This window comes from Phocoena phocoena, chromosome 2 (assembly GCF_963924675.1).
Source record: "Phocoena phocoena chromosome 2, mPhoPho1.1, whole genome shotgun sequence".
NCBI classification, from domain to species: domain Eukaryota; kingdom Metazoa; phylum Chordata; class Mammalia; order Artiodactyla; family Phocoenidae; genus Phocoena; species Phocoena phocoena.
The window spans coordinates 177027609-177050972 of record NC_089220.1 but is presented as its reverse complement, the minus strand read 5'-3'; the positions used below and the strand labels follow the sequence as shown (position 1 = coordinate 177050972).

The 23364-nt window shown below is 42.2% G+C and overlaps 1 protein-coding gene across 1 annotated transcript in view; it reads right to left on the bottom strand.

Moving 5' to 3' along the window:
* MPP7 (MAGUK p55 scaffold protein 7) overlaps positions 1–23364 on the bottom strand; it is a 165646-nt gene that overhangs the window by 78344 nt on the left and 63938 nt on the right. Inside the window, exons 4-9 of the mRNA XM_065900993.1 lie at positions 14582–14713; positions 6498–6579; positions 5880–5965; positions 2318–2392; positions 1942–2138; positions 1402–1466 (exon numbers count right to left, since the gene is read on the bottom strand). Coding sequence (XP_065757065.1) covers positions 1402–1466; positions 1942–2138; positions 2318–2392; positions 5880–5965; positions 6498–6579; positions 14582–14653 — 577 coding nt within the window. The 5' untranslated portion in view covers positions 14654–14713. The remainder of the gene's footprint in view (positions 1–1401; positions 1467–1941; positions 2139–2317; positions 2393–5879; positions 5966–6497; positions 6580–14581; positions 14714–23364) is intronic.

Sequence of the window (23364 nt, the reverse complement as noted above, 5' to 3'; positions counted from 1 at the left end):
ACACATTTATCCTGAAACCAGTTTGGGGAGAGCTATTAAGAAGACAATCTCTCTACTTTGCACAGTTCTTTAAAACAAAAAAAAATACATCAAAAATTTTAAGTAAGTGAAAATTCATAATTATAACCAATTACACACATTTCTAAGTTACCTAAAACTCAAGCAAATTAGAGTATGGATTCAGATTCGAGTAGAATCACATTTATTTCATTTTCAAGTTAGACACATTTTATCCCCCATGCACCAAATGTATAAGAAATGTGCAGGCCCCCAAATGTAAAAAACCCTCAAAGAGCAAGTCAGGTAGAGGCCTCAGAGCTCCTTTCCACTGGGTGAGTTGCCAGTGAAAATTCATCACACTTAAGAACAATGCAACATTCTGGTTAAACTTGAAGCTTTCGATGTCACGGGACATGTGGCATTCTATGACAAGTGTTTTTTCCTTCTGCCCAGACTTAACAGAGCAAGAACAAGCAGGCTTTTGAATCAGCGCTCTACTTGAAGCTTGCTTGTGAGATTTATACTCGACTGCAGTTTGGCTCCCTTATAACGTGATTCCTGGGCTCTAGGCTTCTACAAACTGACAGAAATAACAGGAGATGGGAAAAAATGCAACGATACTAAAAACAGATGTTGGTGTGAAATTCCAGGACCATTTATTTGCTCGTTTCACCTTTTAACGTACAATTTCTATGCTGAAAACAAAAGGGCTTTTTTTTTTTTTTTTTAAACTCTTAAACTACCTAGAACCATGAAGCAGAGAAGATAAAGTAGGATGGGGACTTACAAGAGGTGGGAGGTGAGAAGTAAAGAGAATCTGAGAGAAGGCTGGGTTAAAAGAAAAACCATTCTTTTCCAGTAATCCTACATCATCGTTTTTCTTATTCTTGTTTTCTTTTAATCTAGTTTGGTAATAACTCTGAACAGACCGGTTGAAGGTCAGAGTTACTGTGATGTCAAAATAAGCAAGGAAGAAAGTAGAACAAGGATGACTGTTTTAGGCACAATTGCTTTTGTGCCCTAGAAAGTGATGGATTTTTTTCCTCCAATCTTTACCAAGAAATATCTTATCCAAACCTCCTAGCTTTAGAGAAATAAGAGTTGCATTTTAGGTTACATTATAAAGTACCTAAGTTCAGAATCAAAGAGAGTTGTAGTTATTAGCTTTTTTCTTACAGAGTGAGTCATGGGTTTATTATAAACAACCCCAAACACCCCTTTCTTCAAAAGATTCACTTTACTATTCCCACTGTGAATTTGTTCCTTGTTGGCTCTTGTGAAATGATGATCCAAACGCTATCGCAGGTAATAGGACCTCTTATTCTACCACAAACACCTGCTGTAACAGTCAAAAGTAAACAGCAAGACTTAGTTACTCTGCATTCTGATTAACAAACTTACATGATTTCCTGTTGGAAACTTGCAGGGGCTGGACTAGTATTTCTGGTCGTCTCAGAGCCAATCTCCTGGGGGAAAAGAAGGTCAATATGCCTATCAATTTTCAGTACAGATCCAAGATTAACATAACACCAAAATATTAAAAGCCTTAAGAAAAAAATGGAATGTTGGAGGAAAAAATGAACACAATGCAATCTACTCAAATTAAGAAATAAATCCTCTACTTTCAAATTTTTATAAATTCTCCCCACTCTGAAATCACTCTTCTTTATTTTTCCATCTTTCACATCAATACAGTTTCAGATATTAATGTGCTATTTTCCATTTGTTTTGTAACAAAAACTGAATATGACCTGAGAGTGTCATATTATGTTTGGTCATTATTCATGCTTCGTTAGACAAAACAGAAATCCAAACCTGAGGGATAAGGAACTCTAAGGCAAGGTTTTAGTGCTTATTTTATCACAACTATGCTGGAATGGTATTTTGCAGAGAACAAAATGTCAGCTGAAGACAGGCCATGATTCTGTGCCAGGAACTCACCTTTCCTGGAAATGCTTTGAGGGAATCAAGCCTGCTCTGGGATTGGCATCTCCTTCGTGCTTCGCCTGCCACCATGTTGCATCATCCTGGCTCATAATCTGAAGAATATCTCCCTTTTTGAAAGAAAGCCCAGCTTCCTTACATGGAATTGCTTTATCCTCATTAGGGTCATAGTCAAAGAGGGCTTTGATAAACATCTGGAAGAAAGTTCCGTTTCAGATGCATAAATATAAAAAAACAAATGTGAAGCGGCCAACATTCTTCTAACTCTGATTTATTTGAGAAATAGAATATTAAGATAAACTTGTTGTGTTCCATTTAGTAAATGGAAAAACATTGGTTCCCACAAAAAAAAGGGTTTCTGAGGAATGGTTACCTTGCCCTCCTTTGATGGTGTGTCCTCCTTGATGCTGGGTATAATCTTGAATGTGATTGCGCCCTGAGACTGAGCCTGACGTCAGAGGAAAGAAAGAGTTATAAGAAAACCGCTGGAGCCAAGGAGGAAGAAAGTCAAATAGGTAGAAAATGAAACGATTCTAAAAATTTACAAGCTTGGGGTTTCTACTCTTAGACAGAACAAACCGAGGAAACTATTTTTGTAGAAATTCCTGTAACGTGAGAAGGCACTAAAGTTTGTCAAATAAGTTAAAAAACATTAACCACTAAACCACTTTTACCTCTTGTGCACTTTTAAAATGCCGATGAATGTATTACCATCCATGTTGAGTTACTTCAAAATAGAAAGACAGAATATGCACAGTGCCTTAAACAGGATTAAATGGCAAGAACAGACCGTGTGCAAGGTTCAGACCACTGCATCTGAGGCTCAGCAGCCAGGTTTCAGGGACAAAATTCCTACAACTGCCAGTAATGTGGCTACAGATACACGATTCAATTAGTTGCGACGCTCATCAGAAAAATAATGAAAAACACTCATCTCTATTACATTCTGGTTAGTAAGAGAAGTACCAAACGTAGCAGATCAATTAAAAGATGAAAAGATTGTCTATTCTAACTTAATTAAAGCAAGCAACAATACCCCAAATTCTTTGCTGACTACCTCAGACAAGGGTAGGTCTTCCTATCAGGGACCTGCTGTGTAGCACAGGGAACTCTACTCAAAATTTTGTAATAACCTACAATGGAAAAGAAGCTGAAAAAGAATATGTATATACGTGTGTGTGTGTGTGTAACTGAATCACTTTGCTGTACACCTGAAACTAACACGACATTGCCAAGTAACTATACTTCAAAAAAATTGTTTTTAAATAGTAGGTCTGCCTTTAACACACCCTTACGTCATTCCTTCTCTCTTTTTAGCATTTGTCATGACCGTATCTATGTAATTACTTACACAATTATTTCTTAATGTCTGTTACCCTCACTAAATGGTAAGCTCTGGGAAAGCACTAAGTACATATTTAGGAAGACAGGCGGACAGGGAGGAAAGGCGAGGGGGAGGGGCGGTGGACCTCCCTGAGGCTCTCGCTATCCGTGTGTGCTGGGGGCCAGGACTCCATTTTGTTAAGAAGGCCCTGACTGATACCGTCTGCCGGTTTCCATGGTGTGAATACTCCCATCACAGCCAGTTTCAATGTATCAGCATGAAGTCACTGAAAGCCAGGACGGGAAAAGCTGCATTGAATCAGCTTTTGTCAGCATACGGAAGCCGCTCCAGGGCAGCAAAGAGACTCACATAAAATGGGGGTTTAATAGTAGAAATATCAGAATTTTATAAAGGAGTGACTTCAAAATGGTAATATCACTGTTACTGCTTATCACAGAAGTAACTCACTAACCTTATTAAGAATTTATATAATACTAAATTGCGCAAGTAGAAAGAAAGCAAGTCTTCCCTATAATCCCTTCCCCTTCTTCTAGTTTGTGTGTGTGTGTTTTAATGCAGGTGTCCCCGGCCCCCGGGCCATGGACCGTAACAGTCCGTGGCCTGTTAGGAACCGGGCTTACAGCAGGAGGCGAGCGGCGGGCGGGCGGGCGAGCGAAGCTGCATCTGTATTTACGGCCGCTCCCCATTGCTCCCATTACCGCCCGAGCTCCGCCTCCTGTCAGATCAGCGGCGACATTAGATGCTCACAGGAGCGCGAACCCTACCGTGAGCCGCACACGTGAGGGATCCAGGCTGCGTGCTCCTTATGAGAATCTAATGCCTGATGACCTGCGGTGGAGCTGAGGCGGTGATGCTAGCGCTGGGGAGCGGCTGCAGATACAGGTCATCATTAGCAGAGAGGTCTGACTGCACGGAGTCCATCATACGTCAATTGCTTGCAGGCTCGTAACAAAACCCTATCGGTGAGCGGCAAGCGGAGAGAAGCTCCCGCTGATTCCGCATTACGGAGACTTGTACAATTATCTCATTATATATCACAATGCAATAATAACAGAAATAAAGTGCTCGATAAATGTGATGCGCTCGAATCATCCCGAAACCTTCCCCCACTCCCCTGCGGTCCGCGGAAAAACTGTCTTCCACGAAACCGGTCCCTGGTGCCGAAAAGGCGGGGGACCGCTGTCTTGATGTATGTAAAGCCCTTAGAACAGTATCATTAAGGGCTCAATCAGTGTAAGCAATTCCTAGGATTACTATTATTACTAAGTCATACAGGTCTATCGCCATTGTGAATGCTTCACAGTAATCCATCACGTGAATGATGATCAATTCAACCTTCTTGATAGTTTCTAAATATCTTTAAAATATCTTGTTTATACACATTTGAAATTATTTCCTTTGGGTTAATTTGCAACAGTTGAATTTCTTGATTAAGGGGTATGCACATTTAAAATGGATAGTTTCGGAGAGCCGTCTCAAAAGGTTCTATTAGTTTACCCTCTACCAAAAAAAGCATATAAACATATCTATTCCCTTATAATCTGGCTAACTCTGGGCATTACCAAGCTTTTAAATAATCACCAATCCAATATGTTTCAGACATCGTGTCTCCTTTTGTAATTCTCTGTACATACACTTTGCTGATTTTTCTGTAACCGTTTCTTTCTTAATGATTTTTAAGAACTCTCTATATCCATTAAAATATGAGCCTTCTATCATATAAATTGAAAATATTTTGCCTACGATCTCATTTGTCTTTTAAATTTTATGTACAGCATCTTTTACTGTAGAAAAAGTTTTCAATTCTAGTCATCACGTCAGTTATTTTTCTATTTGAATTTCACATCAAACCTTTCTCTACTTTTTATGACTTTTTAAAAAACTTACTTGATTTGAGGGGATTTATTTTTGTGTGAGTTGTAAAATAAGGACTATTTTTTCTAACTGAATAATCAATTAATCCAATACCATTTATGAAATGATCTCACTGCTTTCACACTGATTTAAAATGCCATCTTAATCATACACTACATTTTCATATATACTGAGGTCTATTTTGAGATACTAAACTCTCTATAAGTTAATAACATGTTTTCATATGTAACAGGGGCAGTCTCCCTTTATTCTATCCTTACAAATGAACTTGAGGATTTATATTGCCAAGGCTTATAATAATTTCATTTCGTTTTAGATTTCGTAAGACATCTAAGTTAGTTTCACTTTTTTATATACCCGGAAAGCACAGCCCCTAGCGCCAGAGATAAAGGCATCCTCAACAACACAGTACGTGCCATGTATTAAGGACCTAATCTGAGATGGGCCCTGTCAAACTCTTGATCTACATTGGCTCATTTAACGCTCCAGACACTCCAGTGAGAGAGTTACCACTTCTTATTCTCATTCTGTAGATGAAAACAGGGAGGAAATAAAAAGATTAAGGTATTTTCCAAGGACATAAGGGGGATTAAGTCACAGCGCTGGGATCCAAACCCTGGACTATTAAATCCAAATCCTGTGTTCACAACCAGGTCTGAAATACAGTAATTCAACCTCATTTTCACTGCAGTTTTTGAGTAAATGTTCAGCTTACCAAGATCTGAATGATTTCCTCAGGGCTTTTCTCCTCGACAGGTATCCCATTCACTTCCCTAAGTTCATCGCCAACGTGAATAAGACCTGAGAAATCGCAAATTCAGAAAGTAAGCAGTGTTACGTACAAAAGGAACGGTGGTTTGCAGTGTGCCCATCCTGAAAGCACCGTGTGGTGCCCTCAGTGCACGCAAGGACACACATCTCAGGCCTCTGAGGTTTCAGAGGCTGAGGCTCCAGCCTCGCCAAGGCCGTAACATCACAACGCTGCCAAAGGAACAGCAGAGGCACCTCAGTCTTTTTCTAGAGATGCACATTACTTTCATTTTAAGATAAATTTTTAAAAGGCTGTGTGCTTTCAGTAGTACTTTCCAAATCAGAAACATTGAACTAAGTCTTAATATAACCTTGGAAGCCTACATAAGCTAAGACCGTAAAGTATTCTAGAATGAAATTTACCATTTAAATAGGTTCCCACATTTTAACACAGAGTACAATATCTTATTACTGTTTTGCAGTATTGTATCAAAAGACTGTTATCCTCTTAGCTACATCCCGGAAATGTGACACGTAAAATCCACGCGCCCCGTCCACGTCCACCTAACGTTCAAACTCTCACCACTTCTGTCTGCAGCTCCTCCTCTCATGATTCTGGCCACAACCACGGCCCCGGTGGGCTCATCTTTCTTAATGGTAGCTCCCTTTTAAGGAAAAAAAATAGTATTTGTGGGTAAATGTGTGTACTGGGTGGTAGGAAAGAAATAAGGACAGAAATAAGGACATTCATCTGGAAAAAGTAAAAACGCTACAAAAAGTAAAGGAAGGGGGAACAGACGTCGTGCCATTTGCTCACAAATACTTATCACTAGACACACAACTTTCTACCACACAGATCCTCTCTGAAACCTTTAATCTCTTCAGTACTATGCAAAGTGCACAAATATCTTCTTTCCATTATAATACCTTGTATTTGAATACTATTTGCTTTTACCCTTATAGAGCGTTTCCTCATTTCAGTTTATCTTTACAATACCCTGTGAGAAGGTAGACTAAACGGAGAAGGTGAAGTGAAGAGAAAAAAGATTATATAAACTAGAAAACTAAAACCCAGATCACCTGACCTTTAGTTCAGTGATCCTTCTGTTACACTATTACATTACAGTAAAGGAACTCAGCAATGATAATAAAGAAAGTGGGGGAAAAAAAAAAAAGATCTGTTACTCTGAGGTTTTTATGTACTAGGACTGCACCTAGGTACAAACGGAACTAACATTTTGGCGTGAGATTAGGAAACAGTTTCAAAAAGAACCCAGAAATTCTTTACTTATGCACGTTCAGAAGCAAAGTAAGTGCACGCTCTTCGTCAGAACGTCAGGTACACGCGGTTACTTTGAACGCCTTTTCATGACTTTGCTTCCAAGAAACTGGCAGTGGTTTAGATGGGCCACCAACATCACACCACGCGCTGACGAGGTGCACGTAAGGTGGAGGCAGAGCGCACCCCCACGAAGGTGGAATTCTTCTCGCGTTCGCCAATAAACACATGTACAGCATTACCAAACAGATATGGAAACAAAATTAGGAATCCATTTGTAGTAAGTGCTTTCTATATGACGTTTTATTTTGTATATGACAGCTATCAAATACATATCTAATAACAGCAAAAAAATTAAATAATTAAGTGTTAGGATGATTTTGTGGCATTTTTCCTCACCTACGCATGCATTCGAGGCCGAAGACTTGAATGGGTATCTCTCCATGGTCATAAACCTTAGACTCTCCAATTACTGGTAATTTCTGCTTTTAAACAGATAACTTGTAGCCAAGATGACTGGAAATGTAATATCCTTAATATAACTAATTAGTGTAATTAGATCAACCTTCACTTTCTTTAACAATGTGTCTCAAACTCTCCCACCAAAGTACGCCTAATGTCATAAGGGTCTAGTTATCTAACTTAAGATTACTTATCTGTATTTTATAGATGAGAAATTGAATGCCAAATGGTTATAATTTGCCTGAGATCAGACAAAGTCAGTCTGAGATGCAGTAAAGTCAGAGCCTGTCTAAGGCAAACTGATGAGAACTGCTTTCTTAACCACTGCTTTTGCAGATGCAGAGCATCAATTCTCCCCTCTTGATGTGTGCCTGCTGTATCCACACGTCAAGTGGTGAAATGGTTCTGGGGCACCTAAGGCTGTGAGAAGACTTGCAGCTAGCTTTCTGGAACTCTTGAAATGCTGGCTCTGTGGGAAGTCAGCCACCATGTAAGAAACCACGTGTACAGCCATGCTGTGAGGAGGCCCAAGCCAGCCAGGTGGAGATGCCACTTGTTAAAAGAGGTGCCTGACCAGCCCCCAGCTTTCCAGCCACCCAGCCCAGACACCAGTCCTGGGGATGAAGTAACCCTCAGGTGACTCCAGTCTCAGCCCCTGTCTAACTACACAGGAGGGACTCTAAGGAAAAACTGCCCAACTGAGCCTGTCAACCTCCAAAACTGTGAGAGATAATATTATTGTTTTAGCTACAAACTTTGGGTGGTGGTTTGTAACACAAAATTAGGTAACTGCAACAAATGTCCCGCTCCACTATGGATTACGGTTTTTCAGTATGGAACCATCCAGTCTGCTGTGCTCAATGAAGCTGATAAATGTTTACTGAGAACCTACTACGTGCCAGCTTCTGGTCTAAGGGTTTCTGACACATTGCTGAAAAAAAAAAGAAACCCAGGTGTTTCTTCCCCCTCATGGAGCTTACATTCTCACAGGGGAGACAGACAACAGACAGAAGATGAAACAATTAGATCTGTCCTACAGCACGTTAGAAGGTGGTAAAAACTATGGAGGGGGTAGGGCAGGGAGAGGGAAGACAGTATGTAAAGACGCTGCTCTCAACGAAAAGGCTGGAAGGAGATGAAGGAGTTACCCAAAGCGAAAGAACAGGGCAAAATGGACGATCAGAGAAGCACAAAGAAGCCACTGTGTCTGGGTCAACGTAAAAGGGGAGAAGCAGCAGCAGGTGGGTCAGAAGGGGCAGGGAGTTGGACGGTGCAGCGCTCTGTATGTCCCCGGGAGGACTCAGGACTGCGCCGCGAAACAAACGGAGAACCTGCACAGCGGCTGTGACATGATCCGAAGGACCCCTCCACCTGCCGTTAAGAAGAGACTGAAGGAGGGCTTCCCTGGGGGCGCAGTGGTTGGGAGTCCGCCTGCCGATGCAGGGGACACGGGTTCGTGCCCCGGTCCGGGAAGATCCCACGTGCCACGGAGCGGCTGGGCCCGTGAGCCATGGCCGCTGAGCCTGCGCGTCCGGAGCCTGTGCTCCGCAACGGGAGAGGCCGCAACAGTGAGAGGCTCGTGTACCGCAAAAAAAAAAAAAAAAAAAGCAAACAAGGAGGAGGCTGTCACAACAATTGAGGGCAAAGATGACGGAGGCCCGGATCTGACTGGCAGGAAGGGCAGTAATGAAAAGTGGTCCAGGTGTGTTGAAATATATCTGTAGGGCTGAAAGCATTTCCCAGTGGATCGGAAAAGGGATGTGAAAGAAAGAGAGGTATCAAAGGTAGACTCTATGGCTCTTGACTGAATAACTGGAGAGATGGGACTGTCCATCAGTTGAGAGGGGGAACCACAGGGCTGGAACAGACTGCGGACAAGCAGTCTACTTGCAGACACGTGAAGACTGAGATGCCTGCTACGTCCAAATGGAGACACTGGGCAGACGGATGGACATGCAAATTTAAAGATCAGACGAAAGGTCCGGAAGGGAAAGGGGCCTGGGGGTCCCTGGCACACAAATGGTTTTTAAAGCCAGGGGCTGAAAGAAATCACTTCCAGGATGTGCGGAGGGAGAAAAGCGCTCCAACACTTACAGGACTTGTTATAGGCCCTGAAATATACTTACCTATGGCTACAGATAGGGCCTTGAAATAGACATGCCTGCTCTCTGCTGATTCTACCTCCCCGTGCAGGGTAAACTACGGACCTGAGAAACGGTCTCTCACTTTCTACAGGATACCAGCACTTGACTCAATCTTCTTTTTGATCCCTACATTCTTTTTTTTTTTTTTTTTGCGGTACACGAGCCTCTCACCGTTGTGGCCTCTCCCGCTGCGGAGCACAGGCTCCTGACGCGCAGGCTCAGCGGCCAAGGCTCACGGGCCCAGCCGCTCCGCGGCACGTGGGATCTTCCTGGACCGGGGCACGAACCCGTGTCCCCTGCATCGGCAGGCGGACTCTCAACCACTGCGCCACCAGGGAAGCCCTGATCCCTACATTCTTGAACACTTTCTATTTCCATATTGCTTTGCAAACCCTTATTATCACAATTCCTTGATGTATTCCTAGGGCAACGTACTAGAAATAAGATCAAAACCCAGTAACATAGAGCACGTTTCATGTGATACTGCACAAAAGTCGACATTCTGACGGTACAGTCTGAGATGAAATGTAAATTAAAATGGAATCTAATGTTTTAATACTTACATATTTTCTTCCATAATTATTTTTAATTTATTCTATGTGATTTTGATGACAGAGTGTAGACAGCTTTAGGCTAGACTGAGAAGTTAACATTCTGGTTAGACTTTTCTTGTTACTTCTGTAAAATGGTTTAGAAACAAGGAGCACTAAGACACAAATAAAAACTGTCCCTCGGAGACCGCTGCCAACGCCCTACGGCCTCCTTAAAGAGGTGGCACGGTCAATTTCAGGTCGGACTTCTGAAACAAGGGCTTTCATGTACGGCTGACCAAACCCTGGCGTCAAGAAGGCCTGCGACACGTTTTACAACCTATTTGATTCCCAGGCCCGACCTGAAGCTAACGCCGTGGACTCCTGGGGGCAGAGGCCCTACAGTCTGCGTCTGAAGTAAGCGTCTCAGGTAACCCTAGTAACACCAGAGTCTGAGAACCCCTGTTCTCAAAGAAGTAAAAGGAAAATCCATGCAAGAAACACTGAAAATTAAGGCTCATAATTCACTAAGAGAATTTCATTTTCTTCAGCCGGTCTAAAAATTACTCTTCTGGACAAAAGAGGTATAAATTGCTCCAAACTCACAGGGAGGGAGAACAGCCCTGTTCCCTGCAACCTGACCAGTTTCCTTCTCCCCTTCTCGCAATTCTTCCATCCATCCCTCCCCTCAAACTATCACCCCTGCTCCTTTCCATTCCCAAATACCGACATGATCTGTGTTCGCTGCCTCTCCCTCAGGAAACCATTCTCTCTGTGAATCTAGCTGTCAACTAGCTTCTACCTGATCATTCTAGGTCACGTTCATTTGATGCTGGCATAATGCAAAGAACTTAACACAGCATTTCGAGCACATCGGATGTCAGTGGTACTCAAAACACTCACACGAGAGGCTAATCTCCTGATTTTCTGATCAGGAACCTGAGGCTGCAATAAACGACTTGCTGCTATAAGGACACAGAGCAAACCTCCCACTGAGGTCACCTAATGCAAGCTCAGTGCTTATTTCAGCACATTATACCTCAGTCTGACAACAAAATTACATTCTGAATCACTTGCCAAGCTCCTGACCATCCATCCACGTGCTAGAATTTCATTTCAGCCTGGCTTCCCTCACCTTGACGATTTCTGAGTCTTACTACTCAGACCCATTCTCCCAAAGATGCCTTAGACTCTATATTTTCTCTTGGTCTTTGCTTCCCCTGGACCCCCTTCGGCAGCTGTGGCTTTTCCAATGACCTCCCCAAAATGACAGGAGACAACTGACAAATATAAAACGACGAGTTTGTTAAAAATAAATACTTTCCATTTTTCTGGGTCGTGCATTTTTTAAACTATAAATTTATTCACCCAATAATCTTTCTTCACTTTCACAATAATTGTCAAACTAAAGAAAATACAGTAATTACGCATTTGGATGAAGAAAAGTTCAAGACGAGTAATTCTCACTTGATTCCATGTTCCAGTGTTAAAACAATATTTAAAATCTTAATACTTTTTTCAGGAGTCCCAACAAATAATTTTGGGAATTTCTTCATCCCAGTTAGAGGTTCTGTTTTCTACATGAAGTTCTTATTTATTTTTAATACATCCCCTTGAACAAAAATCATGCAATCAAATTGTGGCTCACCAGGAATGTGAAGAGCCAGTGACTAAAATAATCTTTTAAAGTACTCAAAATTACTTTAAGTTGCATTAAATACAGAAAACAAAACCTAGAGTTTAAAGAAGCTAACTGCACATGTTGGTAAAAAAAACCTTTGGCTAATTTACTTTTTTAAAAAAATAAATTTATTTATTTGTTTGTTTATGGCTGTGTTGGGTCTTCGTTGCCATGTGCAAGCTTCTCATTGCAGTGGCTTCTCTTGTTGCCGAGCACAGGCTCTAGGCTCGTGGGCTTCAGTAGTCGCGGCTCATGGGCTCTAGAGTGCAGGCTCAGTAGTTGTGGTGCACGGACTTAGTTGCTCTGTGGCATGTGGGATCTTCCCGGACCAGGGCTCGAACCCGTGTCCCCTGCACTGGCAGGCGGATTCTTAACCACTGTACCACCAGGGAAGTTCTCCAGTTTCTCATTTTTAAACTATGACTTTAATGTATTATATGAACTATAACAAAAGAGAGCTAATGACAAAGAATTATCACCTCAAAGTTAGGTCTAATTATTTCAGCTGTTACATGCTTGTTATGGGCTAAAGGGTGTGATTCATTCAGTAACAGACTGTGAAAACACAACTTTACATTATTTTATATACTTCATTCAATTTCTTTTTAAATTGAAACGAATTTACAGCAGGTCCAGTTAAAACTTTTGAGAAATCCCCACGCAGTACATGCCTAATTTCTCTGATTAACATTTGAAGATCTTCTTCTATCAGGAAACATGGAACTTAAATGCTGCTGATGACTGTTTAAATGTCAGCTCACCAAAGCAACACACCAAAAACCACCACCTCTGGAAAACTATGACTGATCAAAGAAATTGTTAGTAATGAATTATTGATCTCCTCAAGATGGCCAGTCTTTGAATTCTCTAAGAGAGTGAATTTGTCAAAACAGAAACATACTTCTTATTGGTAGATACACAGAACCCACCAAGGATTAGTCACTTTATGGTGACAGGTCCCAAGAGAGCTCTTCTCCATCTAGTCTGCGTACCATCTACCCTCACCTGCATCACCTGCATGATAAAGGCCAAGACATACTAAGGTTACCAGCAGAGAGTTATAACCATAGGTAAAAAGCATTAGTGTATAATCTAAACCAAACAACCTGAACCAGGGCTACAGGGAGCCTTAGAACACCCCCAGATGAGCTTCGGGGGCTCAGTTATCCTTCTGTGATAAGCACAGTTATCTGTACATTGTTCTGGGTGAGAGTGTCCAATGTATTTATTTACATACCACAGTTGCCTTTAAACGAAAGAAGAAGATAAAAAGTACCAAGAATATAAAGACAGATGTGGTATAGAAGAAAAAAACTAGTGTTTGAAGCAAGAGAGTCAAGTTTAGATCTCAACAGCTGTGCTACTTTGGGTTAAGTTGCTTTAGTTCTTTGAATATCAGTTTCTTAGTCTGTAAAAACCGAAAAATGGTATCAACTGTGAGGATTAAATATAACCAGTATGTAGAGTACATAACACAGTGCCCAGCAACTACTGTATGATCAACCGCCATTTGCCGTCAGAACACAAGTGTTTCAATTAGAATAAATGGGCCACAACACATTTAAAGTCAACTGCTAGGCTGTGACATTTATTTTCCTTTTGAATATAGTTTCATATGGATACACTCTGCACTCATTTCCTGTCGCTGCTGTGAACAAATGTCCACAAATCTAGTGGCTTACTAGAACAGAAATTTATCATCTTATAGGTCTGGCGGTATCGATAGGAGGGCAAAAGTGGGTATTACAGGCCCAAATCAAGGTGCCAGCAGGGCTGCATTCGTCCTGGAGGATCTAGGAAAGAATCCGGTCCTTGCCTGTCCCAGTTTCTGGACACTTCTGGCGTCCCTTGGCTCTCGGCCACATCACTCCCACCCTCGCTTTCACCATCACATCTCTTTCTGTACCTCTGACCCCCCTGCTTCCCTCCTTCCCATTAACGAGAACCCTCGTGACTACCTTGGTGCGGCCTGATGATCCAAGGGACTCTCGCCGTCTCAAGACCCTTAACTAATCCTGAGAAGCTCCCTGTGTCTTTTAAGGTAACATATCCACAGGTTCTGAAGATGAGGACACGACATCACTGCGGGCTGGTGCGAGGCATCAGTCGGCCTACCCCAGACCTTGACATGCCTCAGCACTCTATAAGTTCTGGGGCTAAAACAAATGGTTGCATCTACATTTTGAAATATCGGATACCCGATTAATTTCTCCTCGTCACTTTAAAATCCATCAGCTTTCTAGAAAAGCCATAAGCCATTATTTTTAGTCGCACTTCTGAATCTCACATCAGCTGTTAACTGGCGCACTACGCTGTCTTTTAGAAATGTCAACAAGTCACATTTTAAACACTGTTGCTATTTATAACCAAAAGAATGCCTGCCACTTTATCCGGCTCCGTTTTAATTTTTCTAAATCCTATGCTTTAGGTGTGAATGCTCCATTTATTTCAAAGTTCAGGACACAGAGGAAGTACACTTTAAAGAGAGGAGTCTATGGTATGTGCCCATCAGATGTGGCTTTACCATGGCATCTGCTCGTAGCTGAGCATAAAATGTAGCCCAGAACTCACCAGCGGCTCTCGGTTCTTGACCAGACGGATGATTTTCACGGAGTCTTCCTCCTCATCAATGTCATCAGGCATAGGAGGCAACACGGGGTCATAGTTCTTCAGAGCCACGGTATCGTGCACAGAGAGCAAAGCCTATCAAAGTCCAAGGGAAAAAGGGTTACAGTAGTTGGACGTGTTTGGCGTTTTATACTTGACTACAGTATAAGGAAAATCAAACTGATGTTCCAGTTCTGCCACAGCAACCGTAAGAAGGCAACTACTTGGGAAGGAGCCTCTTGCAAACGGGGCGAGGGGAAGCTGTAGAGCAACAGAGGCAACCCTACTCGGCCACAGGGTGCGGCAAGCATCAGCGTAAAGCGTCTGCCAACGTGAGCATCCTCCGGTTCACCCGAACAGAAGCGGCAGCTGGGGCGCCGCTGAGGGGCCGCTGAGGGGCCGCTGAGGGGTCGCTGAGGGGCCGCTGAGGGGCCGTTACTTTTGAAAGGAGGGAGAAAAAGGAGGCTACAGATAGACTGCCAACGGGCTGGCAGGTGTCAGGCAACGACGCATGTCTTTTTTTTTTCTTTCCTTCTGTTAGCAGAAAACACAAAAAGAACTGCTCAATACAACTGACTAGCTTTCATTCTTCTGTGATTTTTCTCACCTTTTAAATTTTGATGTAATAGCCGACTGTGTGTATAAAAGAATAACATAGAAGTATTTCTAGTCATGACGGTTGTGGTGCTGAAACTCCACAAAACGGTCATACCGTCATTAGAGACCAAAGAGGAGAATAACGTGAGATGTCACTACATTGGGGGTGACTGGGTCTAGACTGTTAACTAATTTGTTCCCTGATCGGCAGCACCGGGATGCACCGATTACTCCAGCCAGAGCCTTGAAATCCCCCTTACCTACACCCCCATCCTGTTAAATCTGCTTCCACAGTGTAAGCTAACGTTTGTTATCTTCTCTCCAGTCCAGAGCAGACGGTGGCCAACTGTGCCACCTGTTTTCGTAAGTGAAGCTTTCCTGGAACCCAGCCATGCCTGTTCACTGATGTGTGCCTTATGGCGCCTGCCATGCTACAATGAGAAACTGAGTACAAGCACCAGACATTTTTCCATAAAACAGGTGGCAGACCCTTGGTCTAGATCATTGATCATCATCTTTTACCTGGAGCATTTTTACCTGGAGCCTTTCAATGGTCCACCTGCATTCACCTTGGGCTCATTTTCAAATTCCTGATTCACAGTGTGTCCAGAGTAATTGCTTTTTTTTTTGCGGTACGCGGGCCTCTCACTGTTGCAGCCTCTCCCATCGCGGAGCACAGGCTGCGGACGCACAGGCTCAGCGGCCCTGGCTCACGGGCCCAGCTGCTCTGTGGCATGTGGGATCCTCCCGGACTGGGGCACGAACCCGTGTCCCCTGCATCGGCAGGTGGACTCTCAACCACTGCGCCACCAGGGAAGCCCCCAGAGTAATTACTTTGAAACTCAGAGTAAGTCACCTAAGTGGTCTACTAAGAACTCTCCTACCCACCCACTGGTTTGGGATGAAAAGCAAGTCCTAGTCTTGTATTTTCCCTCCAACTCTGTCTCATACCCACTGTCCTCCTCACTCAGTTTAAATACCTGGCTTCTTTCTCACAGAGGCGTGGCCAAAACATCTAATATAAATGTAGACCCCCGGGTTACGTGATCTCATAGCACCATCTTCTTTGCCTTCATACATGCTCATAATTTTTAACCATGTTTCCATTTTTATGTACATATATTTAATATCTGCTATCTACTGAAACAGAAGCTCCAAGATGGCGAAGAAATGGCATCTAAATTAAGCTTTCTTATTGACTATACCATATATACAGAAAAGCACACAATGCATAAGCATACCGCATGAAGAATCTTCAAAAATGAATATGTCCCTGTAAATGTCACCCAAACGAGAAACACAACATTAACTGAGCCCCAGGGGCCCCTAAATATGCTCCTTCCTAGTCACCGTGGCCTCTATTCCGCTGAAGGTGGTAGTTTTGCCTCTATTTAAATACCGCATAATGGGATCTTCCTTTTTTCCCTGACATTAAGTTACTGAGGTTCATCCATGCTGTTACTGGGAGCCATTCCTTTTTTCATGGTTGTACAGTACTCCAACATATACATACTTCATAGTTTCTTTACCCATTATGCCTCTGAGGGACATTTAGGCTGTTTTCAGCTCTTGGCTATCACAAACAGTGCTGCGGTAAACAGTTCATATCAGCTGATGTACACACAAATCTGGGTTAAGTATATTTAAGGGTGGAAGTCTAGGTCATTCAACACAGGCAGACGAGGCAAAGTGGTCGTTCCAGCTACTCTCCCACCAACAGCTTATGTGAGTTCTAGCTGCATCAAGGGATCCGACAGTTTACAGTAGTTTAAATTTGGCCATTCTGAGTATACAGTGTTATCTTCTCGCGGTTGAAATTTCATCTTTCTTATAACTCATGATATCTTTTTTCTTTGCTGTTCAAATGAAAGCATTTCTTTTTATAAATGTTTTTCTCCAGCCAGTATATCTCTAATTGCACTTAAGAAACAGAATTTAAAAAAAAAAAAGTCTGTATTTCATCTTGTGCCAAGTTAAAAGAATATCCAGTAGCTTCCACTTCCTGTTTTAGACTGTTATTACCATTACTTTATATTCTCTTGGTATAAAAATATGCTTTAAAAAAATCCCAAACTAACACATAAACAAGCAACACAGGTACCAGCATATCCTTATAAACATAAACACGACCGATGCTCACAAGTCAGGCAAGACAGGAATGGCATCTTGGATGCTTGATTCATGGATAGTGGCAGGCAGTGCAAGAAAGCTTCTGGAAAACCGTCAGTCCTGGTTTTCAGCACAGGAGAACCTCTCATTTCATGGTGCACGTTTCACAATATTACAAAACCACCACCTTGTCTACTTGATTAAAACCAGGGGAAAGGGACAATGTTCCTGGGGAGTGACAAGGCACAGAAGTGCCCTGGGGCCCCGCACAGCCAGCGGGCCCAGCCCCGCAGTCTGACCAGAGGCCTGGGACCCGCTGCCAGATGCTGACCTCTGCAGACGCAGCGAGGGTTTCCACGGACTTCAGGAGCGCGTGTCCCCGGCGTGGATAATACACTCTAACGACGATCAAGTGGGGGAAGTGAGCTCCTCTGAATCATGCGTGGGATCGGTTCCAGACTCAGTGGAACGGCCATCCGCTCCAGGCCCTGGACTTCAGGTGACAGGCTGAACGGCGGAGGGTCTTCCTCTCTTTTGTCGGTGCAGTTTCTCAGCCTCCTGCTGCTTCTTCTGCTGTTCTAACTTCTTTAATGTAAACGTCAATTGTCTGCTGCCAACCGTGGTGTCCGATACACCCAATGTCCCATTTTTCGCTTGGAGTTTCAACCGGTCTTCAAGGGTTTTATTCATCACGATACCTTCTTTCGTGAAATGCCTGTTCAAGATCCTTGCACAGTGCTCTCTGTTCCATCTGTCTTTTTCTTCCTGACCTGTAAGAGTTCTTTATAACGCGCTGGATCCAAGCCTTTGTCGGTTACAGGTGCCACAAATGCATTCTCCCACTTGGTAGCTTTCACTTTCTTATTAGTGTTCTCTGATCAAAAAAGGATCCAAATGAATGAACCCAATAATATTTTTTTCCTTTATGGTTGGTGCTTTTCTTGGTATCCAACAAAGTTTCAAAGGGAGAGAATGAAGAGCGTCATCAGATGATAAAATATTATCTGAAGACATAATAGCTGCAAAGTTTTGACAACTGATGAGAAACACAGTCTGAAGATTCGGGAACTCCAATGGATCCTTTAGGAAGCAGGAACAATAAAAATTAACCCACGCTTACATACATCATAGTGAAATGACAGAATACCAGAGACAGAAAGTAGTTCTTAAAAATATCAGAGAGAAAAACACAGATCATCAGGAAGGAAAGAAGAAAAAGTAATTGAGAACTGACTGATCAAGCAGCAAGACTGATCAAGAAGCTTCTGGAAAATGACTGATCAAGCTTCTGGAACTGACTGATCAAGCAGCAAGACTGATCAAGAAGCAAGACCACCTTGGAAGTGCTTAGGAAAAAAAGAACAGTCAGCCCAGAACTGTGCATCCAGCAAAAGTACAGTTCAAGAATGAGGATGAGAGGGCTTCCCTGGTGGCGCAGTGGTTGAGAGTCCGCCTGCCGATGCAGGGGACACGGGTTCGTGCCCCGATCCGGGAGGATCCCACATGCCGCGGAGTGGCTGGGCCCGTGAGCCATGGCCGCTGAGCCTGTGCGTCCGGAGCCTGTGCTCCGCAACGGGAGAGGCCACAGCAATGAGAGGCCCGCGTACCACAAAAAAAAAAAAAAAAAAAATGAGGATGAGAACCAAGGTGAAGTTAACAGGAACCCACTGGAGAAAACTTAAAAAAAAAAAAAAAAGATAATGAAGCAATGGTTTTTGAAGACACTGGACATGAGACAAGGAAAGACAGTGACCACTGAGAGATCGGAAACAACTGCGAACCCTAAGACTGCCCCAGCTTCCTGTCTAGAGTGAATTTCCCGCTATGCCAGGGGGAGAAGGAACCCAGGACAGCAGAGCTGGGAACCTAGGGAGATCAAGGGGCTAACGTTCTCAGGGAAGGGATGAGAATGGAGAGAGCTGCACAGACACAGAGCTCCTTGAGTCCTTCGCCAAGGCTCGCATACGGAACAACCGCCAGGAAGGGTTAGAGCAGTAGTTTGGAACTGAGGGCAATTTTACTCCCCAGGAGCCATATGGCTGTCTGGGGACATTTTTGGTTTGTAACAATTCAAGGGATGCTACTGCTGTCTAGTGCACAGAGGCCAGAGATGCTCCGAGGCATCTGATACCACAGTAGACAATCCCCTCCCCACCGCCAAATAAGTATCCAGTCCTCAAATTTAAATAGTTCCAAGGTGGAGAAACCCTGCATTACAGGAAACAATCCCCGAGGCCTGCACAGGGCAGGAATAGCTCCTGTTCCCACCAGTTACAAGGAAAAGCTTCACAATTCACAGGGCATTGAGGAGGGTTAACAGAGGGGTACTTTCTTAACAGCAGGAAATAATTAGCCCAAGATTAAATGCTGCTAAGATCTCACCTAACAAAGCTTAAAAGCAAGCCTCAAAATAACTTAATTGTGTAATTTAAACTCAAGAATATTATCTATAAATATACAAAAATATCCAGCATCAAAAAAAGTAAAGTCACAATGACTGACAATCAACAATTACTAGGCATGTACAAAATCAGCAACTACTATGCACAGTGATGAGAAATATAAAACTAGACCCTGAAAAGTTACATGACAGAATTATGTAGAACCAAATCCTGAAATTACAGAAAGATCACAGAAAAGGAAATTAACAGTTACTACTAATTCCAAATGTTCAAAAAGCCAGAAGAAGGGCTGAACAGGAGACCTGGAATATACAAAGAAGATTCAGACCAAGCTTCTACAGATAAAAGGTGAAAATACATTTCATTCAGTACACTGAATAAGATTAACACTTGTAGGCAAAGCAATAAAACTACTGAAACACAAAGAGAAAATATAATGAAAAATTATGAACATTTATTGAGCTGCCGGACTTCGATGGTCTATCATATGCACCTAACTGGCATCTCCAGAGACAGGAGAGGTGTTAAAAAAAATCTGAAGAAATATGGCAGAAAATATTCCAAATTTGATGGAAACAAAAAAGTCCGTATGTTTAAGAAGCTCAATGTATCCAAGCACAATAAACAGAAAAGACATAACACCAAACTGCTTAAAAGCAGTGAAAAGGGGACTATCTTAAAATCAGCCAAAAAAAAAAAAAAAAAGCACACCACAAGACAATGGAGCAACATCTTTAAAATACTCAAAGAAAACTACTGTCAGCCTAAAATTCTATACCCAGCAAAAATACCTTTTAAAAAGAAGGAATACTGAAGACTTTTTAAAGACATACAAAAGCTGAAGGAATTCATCACCAGCGGACTTGTATTACCAAAAATGTTGTAAGAAGTTCTTTCAGACAAGAGGAATGACTGCAGATGGGAACACAGAAGCGCACCAGAAATGGCTGTTATCTGTGTACCTAGCGTAACTATCTTGCACACGGTAAGAATAACAGGGAATGCTAATGCATATATTACATAATAAAGTGAATATTATAGTTGATAGGCATTGTTAGAACACCAGCTACTATTTTTCCTCCTTAGCTCTGCACTTTCATATCTGGATTCCAAAAAAAATAATTTACAGATATCAAGTTCATTATTTTTAACAGCTTTGCTTTATAAATAGTTTTGGTTAGCAACATTTTTATTTTGGACAACTAAAAGTAACTTTGTATTCCATTTTCCTGTTTTAACTGCAGCAACTTTATTCTTCACTATACAGACATTCTTTCAGGAGGCAGTACCTAAATGAAAATTGTGTTTCCATATGCCACTGATCACAGCTGATGGGTTTACCTGTCGCTTAGAGGAATCTACAGGAAATTGAACACTGGGCTTTGTAACTCATCGGGCTCCCAAGCTCTCCCTGCCTTAGACCCCCTGGAGTCAATTCTATGCTCTAAATATCTGTCAGACCCTTAGAATTAAGCGTCTGACTCATAAGGATGAGTAACACTGATTTATTCTTCCAGAAGGAAGCTTAACTTTGCCATTTATTATGCTTTAATGAAATCTCATCCATTCCGCATGCCCGGGCAGTGAGTAATTTCTGGTAAGTGAATGTTTTGGAAAGCTGAAAAATTACAACACATCTTTCTATTTTATTGCCTTTCAAAAAATCTACCAAATTTTCCCTGACTTCCTAAATTATAATACCATGTTCTAGAGATGATGTCACCTCACTTTTATCAAAAATGAGCCACTGAATGACAACTCAGAGAGGATGATTTGCCTTTAATGTGGTGATGCGATGCCTAGGAGTGGTTTTTATTTATTGACGATTCTCTTTGCTTTCCCCGGAAACAAAGTCTCTGTAGAGACCAACGTCCCTTCTGCAGCGCCCCCTAAATGGCCCGTGCTCCTCCCCTACTGCAGCAAGCTTTAGAGTCTGTTACATCTACGCAGGCTTCTTGTGACTCTGTCATTACCTTCTTCTCACCATGTGGTTTCTTTTATACTTCGTTATTTTTCCTGGACTGTAAGATTTGGACAATAAGACTGGATTTTGTAGACATTATTGAGTAATAATAATTATTTTTTTTGTATATGGCAACTGACCAATTCAAAGTTTTAAGGACTGGGTGTATTCCAATACAGTAAGTAGTGTATCCTATTACCCTACTTATAATGGGAAAAAATGTATATGTAATATTTCCTTACACAAAAAGGAATGAAAGGTAATGCAGCCAATTAAGAGTAGTTATCCCTAAAGATATATGAACACACAATTCACAGAAGAAATAAAAAGCCATTAAGCATATGAAAGCAATGCTCATCTTCACTAATAAAGCAACAAGGATAGGACTTCTATTTTAAAATTTAGATTCAAAACACAGTTATGTATTATCCAAAATTCTTTTCTGTTTAATTTCAAAAGTTTTTATCAAGTCACTTTGTAAAAGGTAAAAATTAAAGTCAGAGTAATAAACTATCACATCTTATTAAAGACAATATCATAAATCAGTTATAAAGATAAGTTATTCCTTCCAACCTCATGTATGGATTGTTTTTTTTAACTTTTCATGTGTGTGTGTGTCCATCTGCCCCTGAGGCTGTAAATGCTTTTATTCTATCCCATGATTATGGTTCAATTTTTACACTTCCATCTTTAATCTACTTGGAATTCATTCTAGTAGAGGTCTTTCTTATTTCTCCCCAAATAATTAACCAGCTGTCCCAACACCTCATACTGAATTTACATCCAATCCCACCCATCCCCCACTTCCTTGTCTCCATCCTCACAACCTTCGTTAGGACCACAGTCACGCTGCACCCACATTATTTCTACAGGCTCCCAGCTGGCCTTCCCCCCGGGGAACTGCTGTGTCCACTACACACACGGTGATGGCACTGCTTGCTTGTTTAAATCCTTCCAGTGACTTTCCACTGCTCTCAGGATGGAATTCAAACTTTTTCATATGCTCGCGAGTAGAGTGGCCATATGATTTATCATCTAAATAAGGAAACCACCGAAATTAAAAGGGAGGCTATTAATATTAACCACGCTGGAACTACAGGCAAACACCAGGCCGTCCTGGGTAACCAGGAGGTCGGCCCCGACTCACAGCTCTACTGTCCAGCCCCTCCCCTCCCTCTTTCACACGCTGCCGCTCGGCCACACTAAGTCTACGTTACGCCCTCAAATGTGACAAGCTATTTCCTTTGTAGAACTTCATACCGGAACCCTTCATTTCTCACCTCCCCCGCAGACTCACCCCTCACTCCTCTGCCCCTCTGGTCACCTCACACCAGCCTTCAGGCGTCACGGGGCACAAACCATCTCCTCTGCAGTCCTCTTCAACCCGCCCGCACCCAGCCTTGGTGCCGGCTCCGCTCCTATGTGTTCCACACTATTTCTGGGTGTTCCCTCTCTTTATCCCCTATTTCTATCACCTTCATTAATCTTCATGTATCTTCATACATCTTCCACAAGTTCCAGCTATAGGGACTGGCAGAGTAGATGCTCAATTTATGTAGGAATGAATGAATGAAGATCCAACTCTGGTGACATCTACAAACTACCAAAGAAAGTTTTAATGCTTTTCAAAACGAGTTGCCTACAGAAAGCACGTATTATCATTTCATAGTTGGCTA